The sequence below is a fragment of the Gavialis gangeticus genome, unplaced genomic scaffold (assembly GCF_001723915.1).
Source record: "Gavialis gangeticus isolate Ggan-Ray unplaced genomic scaffold, GavGan_comp1, whole genome shotgun sequence".
Classification (NCBI taxonomy): Eukaryota; Metazoa; Chordata; order Crocodylia; family Gavialidae; genus Gavialis; species Gavialis gangeticus.
The window spans coordinates 13302826-13315247 of NW_017728980.1; the positions used below are offsets into that span (position 1 = coordinate 13302826).

At 50.8% G+C, this 12422-nt stretch overlaps 1 protein-coding gene across 2 annotated transcripts; it reads right to left on the minus strand.

Annotated features, from left to right (window-relative positions):
• Nucleotides 1-7: 7 nt before the first annotated feature.
• Nucleotides 8-4980, minus strand: HINFP (histone H4 transcription factor). 2 transcript variants are annotated; one of them, XM_019510385.1, is made up of 9 exons: nt 4806-4980; nt 4459-4685; nt 4133-4244; nt 3084-3236; nt 2698-2775; nt 2491-2611; nt 2262-2400; nt 1096-1220; nt 8-722 (listed from the first exon to the last, which is right to left on the minus strand). In XM_019510385.1, exons 1-9 carry the CDS (start codon nt 4960-4962, stop codon nt 230-232), a joined length of 1605 nt encoding a protein of 534 aa, XP_019365930.1. In that variant the 5' UTR covers nt 4963-4980; the 3' UTR covers nt 8-229. The 2 variants fall into 2 exon arrangements, with proteins under 2 accessions (XP_019365930.1, XP_019365937.1); XM_019510392.1 differs by lacking the exons at nt 4133-4244; nt 4806-4980 and having other exon boundaries at nt 4459-4754.
• Between the last annotated feature and the right edge of the window lie 7442 nt (nt 4981-12422).

Consider the following 12422-nt stretch of genomic DNA (forward strand, 5'->3'; position numbering starts at 1 on the left):
GTGCAGCTGGACAGCACAGCAAAGGGAGCTGGCCACAACTCCCGGGAGGAAAGCAGGTTCTGGGACTCCCATAGGCAGTGCCATCCCCCTCAGCTCTGGTGTTAAGCAGAGTTTGGACAACGTCCAAGGGTCCCAACCTGGCGATGCCACAGGCTCAAATCTATGCCAGCCCCACCTGAGGTGGCAAGGTCCCCCGGGGCTCCCTGAAGCCAAGCGCAGGGAGGTGACCTCACACTATCTGTATGCCCAGTTCCTCTGCTGTCTTCTGCAGCCGGTCCATGACATTCTCCTCCGGCTCCTCGGTGAGGCCGCCGGGCGCACCTGCCCACTCCTCAGGGTACGTGCTAGCCATGACATAGAACACTGTTTCACTCTCCCCATGCTCATTGGTCTGGTTCATGACATGGATAATAGTGTCAGAGGGGGTGCTGGGCTCTTGCTTCAGCAAGGCACCTGGCTGTGTTGTCCCAGGGCAGGCCACAGCATACAGCAGGGGCAGCGGCGTGGCCACGTTGTTGGCTTCCTCCAGGGAAGCCTCCACAGGTGGTTCCACGATGATCACCTGCAGGTTGCTCTCGTCCTCGGGCAGGACCATGCACTCGCCAGCGCCATCCAGTGCCTCGCCCTGCTTCTCCTGCTCCTTCAACAGCTGCTCAGTCAGCTCCACGCTCTCATAGCGCACCAGCTGCAACCGCATGTAGCCATCCTCATGCTCCTTGTACCTGATGGGCCAGACGGAGGGACAGTAGAGCTGGCAAGCAGGACCAATGCAGCCAGCAGAAGGAGCATTTACTTGGGGCACAGCCCTGCATGCCAACACACCTGATGGGGTCACTCAGGCATCAGCAGGGGCTGCTCACTCCTCCCCCTCCCCAGGAAGTAATGCTGCAGCCTGGACCATGGGCAAGCCCCTACACCAGGCTGTTCCTGGTTCAATGTGAGGGCGCAACAGGGGAAGCCTTGCCAGGAATGTCAAATCTAGCACATCAGTTGCCTCTCTGACCCCAGCCTGTAGACCCTGCATTTCCAGCCCAGCCCTGAAGTCTAGTGATATGGAGCAAAAGGAAGGGAGAAGGGGGGCCAGAGTTCTAGTACCTGAAGCGAGGGTGGCCCGAGGGCCACTTGAACTGATGCTTTTTCCGGAGGTGCACGGTGAGGTTGTTGCCCCGCGTGAAGCATTTGTCACAGACATGGCACTTATACCGGGGCTCTGAGTCACCCTGCAGAGGGGTGGGAAGGAAGGAAGGATGTTACAGTCACAGCTCCCAGCCAGCGGCCCCGGGTGCTCCCATTCAACAGGCGACTCTTCCACCTGCTCCCCAGCAGACCCCACTGTCCAGGCTAGAAGCACAGTACTGCCATGCAAGCATGGAAAGGTAAGGCCAGGGCAACAGACGGCACTGGCAAAGAGAGGCCTCCCACATACCCCAGGGACCTGTGGAGAATCACGCAGCAGACAGTATTGCCTCCATTGCTGGTTTTAGCTCTCCATGCCCTTGGCTGAGAGCTCTTTCAGGAAGCATCTGTCTGTTTACCCGTACCGCGCTTGCTGCTTGGTAAAAAAAAAAATCTTTAGCACTTAAGAGTTGCTGCTGTTCCCGGCACCAGTCCCTGGCGGGGAGCGCTTCCCTGTTCTCAGCCCAAGAACAGAGTTCTGAAGAGATGAAACACCAGAATGAAACGACAGAGAAAACTCCACAGTCCCCAGAGGCCCCAAACCGGCCCATCCAGCACCAGAGCTGCTGAAGTCATCAGCCCTGCTGTGTGGGGGATGAGGGGGGACAGCCGGGACAAAGGAGCAGCTATGTGCTAGCAGGTACTGCATGTGAACACACGGACCCAAGCCTGGGGAGATGAGCTGCGCAGACCAAGAGCCTCACAGGTGATTGGGGCCTGACTCTTAGGTAGGTACCTTAGGGCAGGTCTCCAGTGTCCCCAGAGCTCTCGGGCAGGGACACTCCACAGCACGCCCTGCCCACCCCCCAGGGCCCTCTCAAGGGCAGTGTCTAGCAGTCTCAGGGCCGAGTGGACCTGGGGATTCCCCCCCAGGGTGCACTGAGGCTACAATGTAGATACACCCTGGGCCTCAGTTTCTCCCTATGCATAGAGGGGATGATTGCATTACCCTCTCTTCATGTGCACATATTGTTTCTTTCCATGTACAGGGCCTAGCATGAGGGACTCCCAGGATTTGCTCAGGGCCTCCCAACCTTCCAGAGAAGCCCCAACTGAGAGTGGCAGAGCCCTGGGGTGCCTCCCACCTCATGGACCTTGCGGTAGTGCAGCTTGATGGAACACAGGGAGCGAGCGGAGAAGCTGCAGCCCTCGAACTCGCAGCGATAGGCCGGCTCTTTGCTGTGTGTGTCAAGGTGTTTCCTCAGACCAATTAAATTCTTGCAGCTGAAAGGACAGAAGAGAATGAAGCCAAGCAACCAAGCAGGCCCTGTTCTGCCACCACCCCCCTGCGAAGGACTCCTTCCTGCAGCCCACCTGTAGTCACAGTTGTCACACTTGAAGGGACGTTCCTCGCTGTGGCGGAAGCGCATGTGGTTGCGCAGGGAAGAGGGCAGCGGGCAGGTCATATCACAGAGAGGACACTTGTAATGGTTAACTGAAAGAGAGGGACCGAGGGAGCTGTTATCATGGGCCAGGGAAGGGAACATGCTCAACGACGGGGCAGGGGAGGATGTCACTCACCATGGTGCCTCATGTGATCACGAAGCAGCCTCTCAGTGGCAAACCTCTTGGAGCAATGAGAGCACTGAAACCTCTGCTCTGTAATGGGGAGGGGGAGAAAGAGTGATAAATGAGATCTGAGGCAGTAACTAGTGGCCAAGACAGACAGCTGCAGCCACTGATGTGCCTTCCAGCACCATCACAGCATTCCTTGGGCTGCCACATGCACAAATTAGGAAGCACTGAGCTCCAAAACAACCTTACTGCCTCTAGTAACTGGGAACAAGAGATGTGGAAGCTGGGAATAAAAATGCAGAAACTAACAAATCCCTCTCGCTTCTGGCTCCAGGCCCAGCCTCAGCACCCCCTGCCCCAACTCACAGCCCAGGGTCACCCCCTGTACTCACGGTCCAGGGTAGTCTGCCGGCGGATGTGGTCAAAGAATTTGGTGTTGTTGGCAAACATCCCCCCACAAGTTGGACACGCCACCACCTTCTCCTGCGTGTGGCTGCGCAGGTGCTCCCGCAGCTTGCAGCGCCCCTTGAAAGTGCAGTCACAGTCTGAATGCAAGAGGAAGAACAGATGCTGGTCAGAGCCATGGCAGAGACCCAGGAGCACTGAAACGCTGCCGGCAGCACAAAGAAAAGCGCCTTGAAACCAGCCAGGTCCACCCCAGGGAAGCCTCCAGTTTGCTATTCCACTGTGCGACAGGTTGTCACTACCCATAGAGGCTAATAAAAGATGCACTGTAGACAGTATCCTGAGGCTTGACCCAGCTTGCAGCCACTATCCTACAGGACACACAGGTAGCAAAGGCAGTCACAAGAATGAGAGCCAGCACAGCTATTTCCTCAATAAGCACTGGCATCGTGGCCTTAAAGCATTACAGCACTTTAGCTCCGCTAGACCAGCATGGCAACAGACAGATGAAATGGCTGCACAGGCCCACCCGATGTTAATCTCCCTGAGCCTGGGTTTTAAAACAGCTTCATGTCAAGTCTGCCCAAGCTGAGCTTGGCGTACGCTGCTGTACAGGAGGGTGAGCAATGAATGAAGCAGGGCCTGATGCAGGGGCATTCAGAAACCCCTAAACCGGTGTAAATCATTAGATATACAGTAAAAGCTCTGTTATCTGGCATCCCCCGGGAACGGGGGATGCCGGTTAATCAAATATGCACCGCCCGACAGTGTGCCAGGGGACAGGGAGGGGGACCCCCCATGCAGGCTGCTTTGCCCCAAGCTGTAGAAGTGGCAAAGAAAAACTTGGCTCACGGCAGCAAAACAGGAAGTTCCCCGGAAGTGGTACTGCCGGTTCCGCTTTGGCCGCATCCCTGGGTTGCCGGTTAATAGACTTTTCCAGCTAACAAAGTGCCAGTTAACGCAGCTTTTGCTGTCATTTGCTTCCCAACCCCCTTTCACCCTCTCCCCCAAGAGCTCTCACGTGGCTGTCGGGTACCTTTCCAGCCACACGCCACCACGTGGTTCTCCTTCCCAGCGACCTTATAATCCAAGCAGAAGCTGTGATCCTCCACGTGCCGGTAGAACCACTCCGGGTTATCGAATGACCTCTACGGGGCAAGAGGGAGTTGGGGGGCAGACAAACAAATAACCGTTAGCGTGGACGAGTCCTCGTTTGACAGAGCTCCGGGGGACTCTCCCTCGCCTCGTCCAGAGACCTTGCTCCGATCGAGACGTGGCCACGCGTGCCGCGCTTGCCAGATGACGAAGCGCCGACCGGCTGCCCCGCACTCAGCCCCGAGCAGTGCCGCGAGCGGCCCTCACCTCGCAGTACTCCCACAGGCACTGGAAATTTTCCTGGATCTCTGGCACGATGTTGCGGCTCTGGAAATCCAGCTGGCAGTGGCTCAAGTCCGGCTGGCTCTGCAAGGCCTGCAGCCCCCACTGCTTTAGCTTTGTGTGGTAGCAGTGGAAGTAGACGTGGCGGATCAGGTCGGCCAAGCTCTCCGGCGAGCAGAAGCCGCACTCCTGCCACAGGCACGTGTATTCTTCTGCAACGCAAACGGGACACGGACACGTGCCCCGGGTCTGTCAGGGGCCGCATCTCAATCAGAGCACGGCTCCCCCCTAACCCCTCCCCCCGCCGGGGCACAGGGCAATCCGGGGCTCACCCAGGGGGTCGCCGTCGCCTCGCTGGGCGCGGAGCTCCTGCTGCTGCTGCAGGTGCTCGGAGACGTGGGCGCAGAAGGGCTCCATGGCGGCGGCCACGTGGCTGCAGCCGCCCCACTCGCACTGCAGCACCAGCGCCTCGCGCCGCCCCGGCGCCATGTTCCCGGCCCGGACCTTTCGGCGTCCCCGGGGGGGCGGCACGCCGGAGCGCGGAAAGCCGCACACTTCCGCCACGCCCGCCAGCCAATCAACGCGAGGGAAGAAGCTGTGCGGGGTGCGCCGCTGAGCAGTGTCCGGGCGGGAACTGGGCGGGCATCATGGTTCCGGCCAAGTGGCACCGGAAGTGGGGAGGAACAAGGCAAGGGGGGTGACCTTTGACCTCGTTGCCCCCTTAATCTAAGGGACCTTTGACCCCATCAGTGCAGGGGCCTTGGAGCTGTGGGGTCAGGTTCCGTGTGCTGCCCTTTGACCTCACGGGGGTCAGGGCCCAAAGAGTGGCAGGCAGCAAGGGGCCGGGGTTGTGCATGGGCCCCTCACTGGGAGCTCTCGTCCAGCCCCGCTCCCGCCTCGGCCTGTCAGCACTCGCCGATCCCGTCTCGAAGGGATATCATCCGTCCCCCAATCCTGCAGCTCCGTGGGAGCACTTCCTGCCCCTTGTATCTGGTCTCAGGCTTGCCCCTAACCCCTGCCGGATCGTCCCCCCGCCGGGGGAACAGCTCGTCTGATTGTTCGATGGAGTTGCTAACACCTGATCCTGCACGTCGTGAGCGCTGATCATCTTTTCCACCCAATCTGTCTGCGCCCAAATGTATTTGTCTCACTTCCAAAAATTGAGACCGGACATAGGGTGGAGCAGAGACGTACCAATACCTTGCACCTGGCACAGGAAATGTTGCCGAGCTCGAACCCTTCCTCCCCCCGATTTAAGTTTCGTTGTTTGTTAGGTTTCGGGTTGGCGCTCCTGTTGCATCCCTGGCAATTCAGATAGAAATGGTCTTTGAGCCTGGGTGACCTGGGTAATGGCAAGCTCATTGCTATTCTTGCTGTGTGTGTTTGTCCCCCCAAAGTCACAAGAGAGCTCGTATTGGGTTCATTTCCTTCACGTTCAACATCATGAATGACAATGTGAAAACTCATGCAAATAACACTAGGCAAATAAGAGGCAGAAGTTCCAAGTCAGTGCGTACAAACAGCAATTTTGCTGTGAAAACAGACGCGAAACACGGGGACTTTGAAACCTTCCTATAATATCTTCCTTGCAAACAATGATTTCTATTCTCTGGTTGATGTATGTGTGTATAACATAGTCATTATTAATGAGACAGAAAGGTGATAAGGGCTTCTTGCTTGGATGTTTTTTTTTCCTGGTGCCCTGAAATGCTTAATAAATGGAATCATCAGATAATCGAATAAAGAACACTGTAAACATTTACAGACCATAATTTGAATCTCTTTTCTTTCCTCTGTTCTTCTCTCTCTTTACAGAGTCCCTCTAATTACTACTGTTTTCTCCCCCCACCCCCCCCAACACAAAGAGCGAAATCCCCCACTGAATAATGAATTCAGGACCAGGATATAAAAGCTTCAATACTGTGGTTTTCTTAAAGATGGTATCGACGGCAGTAGTCCTGGTGTTTCTGAGTAACAACAACAAAGAGGTGCACAGTCCCACAATGGAAAGATACTTATTATTGAAGGAAACCTCTTAGTCACAAATTTTCCAGGGAAAGTGGTCTTAAAAGCTTGGGGTGTGGGGGTGGAAATTTGTATGTCCTGGCTTTGGCAGCATTTTTCCATGTATATTTTTAAAAACATTTTGCTTCCCTCTTAATACTAGAACTAATTATTTGTTCATATATGACCCAAACCAGGAAAACCTATTGATTTCAATTACACTACTAATCAGCTTGAAGTTAACCACATGCTTTGGTGTGTTGCTGGATTGAGCGGGGGGACGAGGGGTATTATTGATAGTACCCTGCTTGAGAAAAAATAAACCAGCTTTTCACAGTAGGCCTTTATACATCAATGGGATGAACACACATGCTTAAAACTAAATGGGTGCATTAATATCTGCCAAATCAGGGCCCAAGTGTTCAGCATCTAATGAGAATTCACACGGCAGCTGCTTTTCACAGCGAAGCTTGCAGAAGTGTGAAACTCTGCAATATATTATACCAACTGAAATGCAGAGTCAGTCACCCATGTGCTCAGGGTAAACACTGATTGTTGTATAAACATGTAACCCCCCAGCATCCTATAAGATTACAATCACAATAGTGACAGCTGGAGGTCCTGGTCAAACACAGCAAATTAAGTATCAGCTTTATGTTGCATGTTCCGAGATAGCGTTATATAGCAATACACAGTGTTTTGTGATAACACTTAACAATAAACAACAAATATCCCCTTATTTAGCAGCAAGGTGAGGGATTTAAAACCAAAATTTGAATGACACATATCAACACTCGTTCTTACAGTTGCGCGTCTAACACCTTGTGTTAGGAAACAGGGCAGTGAGGTTAGCCAGGTAGCAAATACAAGTCAAAATCAAATGCAGTTGGATAAAATGTGGCCTGTTATGGCGATGGGTCAATACACAGCTGGCTGTATAGCTATATCCTATCACGCATCCTGATTCCACAAATTAAACTTCATGGAAGATGCATAGTTAAATTCAACAGACTGCACAGAAATTTTCATCCCTATGTAATTGGAAAGGCAGGTGCATGTTAAGAGCTTGGTCTGCTGTAGGAAAAGCATTGGTTGCGGTTGGATTTCATCTCTGGCTAATTATTTCCTGTGTTCAGGAGACAGAGCAGTTCCAGGTCTCAAGGGCTTTAATGCAATTATTTTCCATCGATAAAAAAGGCATGCAGAGGGATAGACATTTTCAGCAATACAGGGAGAGCAATCCTAGCTGCACTGCTGCCGATACTCCTGGGACAAAGATTTGCCCTGGGTCTGCAAAGTGGTAGTAAACCAAGCAAATAAGTTTGAGCTGGAAGCAGACAGAGCTGGCGCGGGGGCCTGACAATGGATTGACCTGTGGAAAGCTGTGACAACTTAGGATGCAGAAACATGAGGCTTTTACTGTGACCTCCTACCCTGGCCTGGCTTCACTATCCCACCTGTTGCTGCTGGTCATCAACCTAGGTTCTCTTCTCCCTGCCCCAGGGACCGGTCTCCTTGTTGAAGTGTCAGCCCAGTGCTTAGGATGATGGGGGCACGGATTCCTGTGTCCTGCCTGTGGAGTCTATTGAGATAAAGGCAACAGCAGTAGCTTCTGCGGAAGTGAATTTGGAGGTGAAAAGGGAGACAGAGAATATTCATCAGCGATCGAACCACAAGAAACTTGTGGATGGGGAGAACAGTCTGTATGGGGTGAGCTGAGGATCTCCCTTACATGAAGGACGGAGAAAAGAGGTCTATCAGAGACTCCAATATCCAGGAAGGGTATGAAGCCTCCCATTTGGGAAGCTGCCCCTCCCCTTTGGTTTCTAACCACTTTGGTTCAATTCCTCTCTCCTTGCTTTCTTGGGGCATGCAAGGTATCACCAGGCTAGAGCAGGTTAAATGCACCAGGACCTGTGATTTAACCCTGTTATTTCAGCCCTTCTCTCACCTGCTTTTCTTTCTCCTGGCAGCCACTGCCAACCACTCTGCTTCCCCCCCCCCCCCTTCAAAATAAAATTAAAGATATTTTGGAAAAATAAACTCCCTTCCCCAGTTATGCTGGCTGCACACATGACAGGCCAAATTCATCCCCAGTGTAACATCGCCAAGAGCTCCAGGAATTCAAATGAATGACAGATTTAGCCTAACAACACTCTGGAGCAGCCAACAGAGTCCACAAGAAATGAAGCATTTGATTATGAAGTATATAAGAGCAGCATTTCACAGGTGTAAAAAGAGTCCCATCATAGGCAAGTGGCTGAGCACTAATCTGCACTTCTTCCAGACCAAGTGCTACAGATGTTCCTCATTCCATTCTTTCTTCTACCTATTTCTGTGCTGAGGTTCCTGCATCACACAAAAATGATCTGCCAGCTGCTTAACTGGGGCAAGTTTCTGACCCAAGGGCTAAGCATAAATACAGTTCACTCTGCTGCTTAGTCCAGGGACGGCAGGCACCGAGTTTCTCAGAGTGCATTGCCATCTGCAAGGAGTCTAGTGACGACCAGCAAGAGACCGAACCTGTATTAGTAGAAAGATACTTGCAGATCTCAGAGAACCAGATGAAGGCCTTCCAGATGGAGCTATGAAAAGAGGATCCAGCAGAATGAGGGCTGGTCAAGCCACGTGGATATTCACTTGTGGAGCACCATATTGCATCTGGTCCTGCCGGCTATTGATAAAGTCAGTACCGTGCTTGGTGGCTTTTGTGAAGTTAACTGGTAGTGTCACCCACTTCCTCCAAGGGACCCTATTCACCACTGACTTCATGGGGAACCTCCTCAAGATTTAGTTTTATTTTTAACAGCCAGCTTAGCTTCTTAGATCCTGAGGGCACAGGATGTTGATTTGTTGTTTGTCTGCAGAGCGCCCAGCACCGTGAGGCCAAGATGCCAGCTTGAGGCCTGTAGACACCCTTTCTTCCGCCCTATCCCTTACTCTTTCTGATGTCTGAAGCCACCTGATTACTGAACAACTCATCAGTCTTTTGTGTTAGAGGACTTTTGCTCTCTCCATAAAAGAAATTCCATTTTCACCCATGAATTGCCTTTTCAGTCAAGAGAAAGAACCTTTGAGAAGGACCTGCACTGACCATGCAAATTGCAGTGAAACAGACATCCAAAGATTTGCATTTAAACAAATCCCAAGCAGGCTATTTCAGAGACATCACTAAATTGTGAAAAATACATTCCTGGCAGGCTCCAAAAGGACTCCGTCGGCGTAGAATGAACATTGACTTCAGTCTCACCTGGAAAGCTCATGCAGATTCACTTCCAGAGCCCTCGCAGAATCTGAAAAGGAGGACATACAGCAGCGCTCAGTATGGAAACGGGTGAGTTTCATCCTCGAAACTTTCCAAGAGTTCAAATGTTGCTGTCACCCGCGTTTAATCAAACCAGCAGCGACAGAGAGGAAAAAAAGGAACAGGTACATTATGTGCTGTCTGGGCAGATCTAAACAGTAAGGACAGGACTGGTGCCTTACATCACTATGTGGGCAACAGCTCAGTAGTTTAACAGCATTGACTAATAGTTCAGCCTCCCTAAGTACAAGTTAGGATGCTTCCTTCCCTCACAATGCAGTGTTCCTGGAGAATGACTGAGCCATCATTATTCTGTGATATGACTTAATTTACTTGAAGATGGTAATAAGAGTCTATTAGACTCTTCGAATAGAACATCTTATTCTCGTAGAAGCTTATTTTCCCTTCAGGTTTTTAATGTCTCGGGGACAGGTCTGGTTCATGGAAACCAGCGGGGCTGTCTACGTGACAAAGGGTTTCAGGGGTCGGCCCTTATCTTGCAGCAGATAAATGAGATCAGCCCTAATCTTGCATGACTTAAGCCTCTGCACAACTCTGGCTGGCTGAGTAAACCAGCTGGCTGCAGCAGGACTTACTTGTGTGAGTAAAGCCAAGGAGGAGGGTGAGTATCTGCAGGCCTGGGGCCTTAATTTGTAACAAGAATCGGGGACTTAAGAGACCCGTGTAATATCACAGCACTGTGTTTTGCTACAGTGAATCATTTGATAAAAATTGGCCTGTCCTTTCGCATGCTATGTTTGATGCTAATGGTATAACGGAATCAGCCCTATGTTTGATGCTGATATGGTATAAAGGCAAATGAAGTCTGCTCGGTCCCACAGCAGGATATTATCTAATGTGCTAAGACTATAGCGAAGGCATAGCAATAACAACACCGCCTAGCTCTTATGTGGCACCCTCCATCAAGTGCCTCGCAAAGGAGGTGAGCATCATGTTACAGGGGGGGTACTGAGGCAGTTTGCCCCTGACTGTCTAGCAATGCAGCAGCCAAATCTAGGAATAAGATCCTGGTTCCCCACTTTCCAATCCAACCTTGTCAGCCCAGAACAGCAGGGAAGTGTCACTATTCCCCTTTTACAGAAGGGAAAACTGAGGCACAGGGAGGCTGCTGCAAGGACACAGGACCAGGCAGTGGCTGTCAGGATCCCAAGTCTTCAGGATCCCAGAGCAGGGCCCTCCTGTTACATCACACGCTGCTCTCTCTTCCCTGGCTATGCAGCACACCTCGCCTGCTCCCCAAGCAAGTAGAAATCCCCTTATAACAAAAACCAACCCATCCGTCTTGCTGCAGAAGCCAACCAGCTAATCCTAGGGCACTGACAATTGCTCTGCACATACTAAGTCATGCTTGGCAGTCCTGTTAGGAGTTAAGGTTTGCTTCAGTCATACATTTATGGTTTCTCCTAGGCACACACTTAACTCATCATTGCAATTTATATACATCTCTTGTAGCGTGAAGAGTGTCCCAAGCTGCATAGATGGTTTGTAAACCTGTTGCTGTTCAGTCTTCCCTTTCCCCTCTAATGTGTCCAAAGCCCTGGATTGCCATTGGCATCCTGAGCGCGTTCTTTCAGGTGTCCAGAGTTTGCTCCATTAAGGTGATTACTTATGAAAGCCAAGGGCTTGATATTCATATTCTCTGGGGCCCCTTTCCATGGCACTGGAATCACTCAGAGGCCTTAATTTGGAGATCCTGCTAGAGAAAGGTCAAGGAGCCTTCCTGCAAATTATGATCTGGCTCTAAGACTCCCAAGTCACATATGCTTAAACCTCCTGGTTCCAATATCATGCGTTTCAAAAACAGACCAAAGTTAGAGGTAGGAAAGACTGAATGGCTGAAGTGGGTTTGTCTCTTTAACCTTGATCAAAACCCCAAAATGTTCAACCAAAAAGACCTGCAAACAAATGTTGGTGGCACCTTCAGTTGGCTGGTTTTCAAAATCAGGTGCGTTTGAGGAAAAGACAAAACTTCCCAGAAAAAAACCCCATTATTATAGTCAAAATGCGATTTGCCATTTTTTCCATGGAAAAAGTTTGATCGGTCTTATCGAAAAGCCCTTCTCTCCTGCTCATGGAAATATCCTTCCCTCCCGAACATTTGCTAGTGCTTTTTCTAAAGATTAGTTTTAAATTCCTAAAGCAATGGGATTTTTTCCTATTTCTTTCCTGAGCTTTTTCAACAGCTTCATAGACCCTTAAGGTTTTCACTCAGTTATTCCATATTTCCCCTGGAATAACTAAGATCAGCATTGATCCATAATCAAGAAAGCTTTCTAATAGTGTAAGACCTGGGCCCAATAACTTGATGTCTGCTTAGCTTCTTATCAGTGTAAGGTATATGTATAGTGATCCTGACCTGACATAGGAGATTCAGCTCTCATACCGGCTCAAAAGCACTTTGAGCTCCTAAGTGTAGTTGGTGTATGCTATTCACTTTTGCTGTGTTACCTTGGACTAGGATCTGTGACAGGGATGCATTAGCTGCTTTAATTTAAATATAGACTTCTTAGAAGCATGAATGTTTAAAATTCCCGGGAAAAGAACCCCCTAAGCAATCAACATTTTACAGAAATGCACATGCATATGCGTGTACCTATAAAATCTTGCCTCCTTGTATCTT

Excerpts from the sequence above, each read along its gene's own strand:
- HINFP (XM_019510385.1), bottom strand. The coding sequence starts at position 4,962 with ATGGCGCCGGGGCGGCGCGAGGCGCTGGTGCTGCAGTGCGAGTGGGGC. Across the intron at positions 4,686-4,805 it reads AGGCGACGGCGACCCCCTGG|AAGAATACACGTGCCTGTGG; the intron begins GTGAGCCCCGGA and ends TTTGCGTTGCAG. Across the intron at positions 2,612-2,697 it reads TGATCACATGAGGCACCATG|TTAACCATTACAAGTGTCCT; the intron begins GTGAGTGACATC and ends CCTCTCTTTCAG.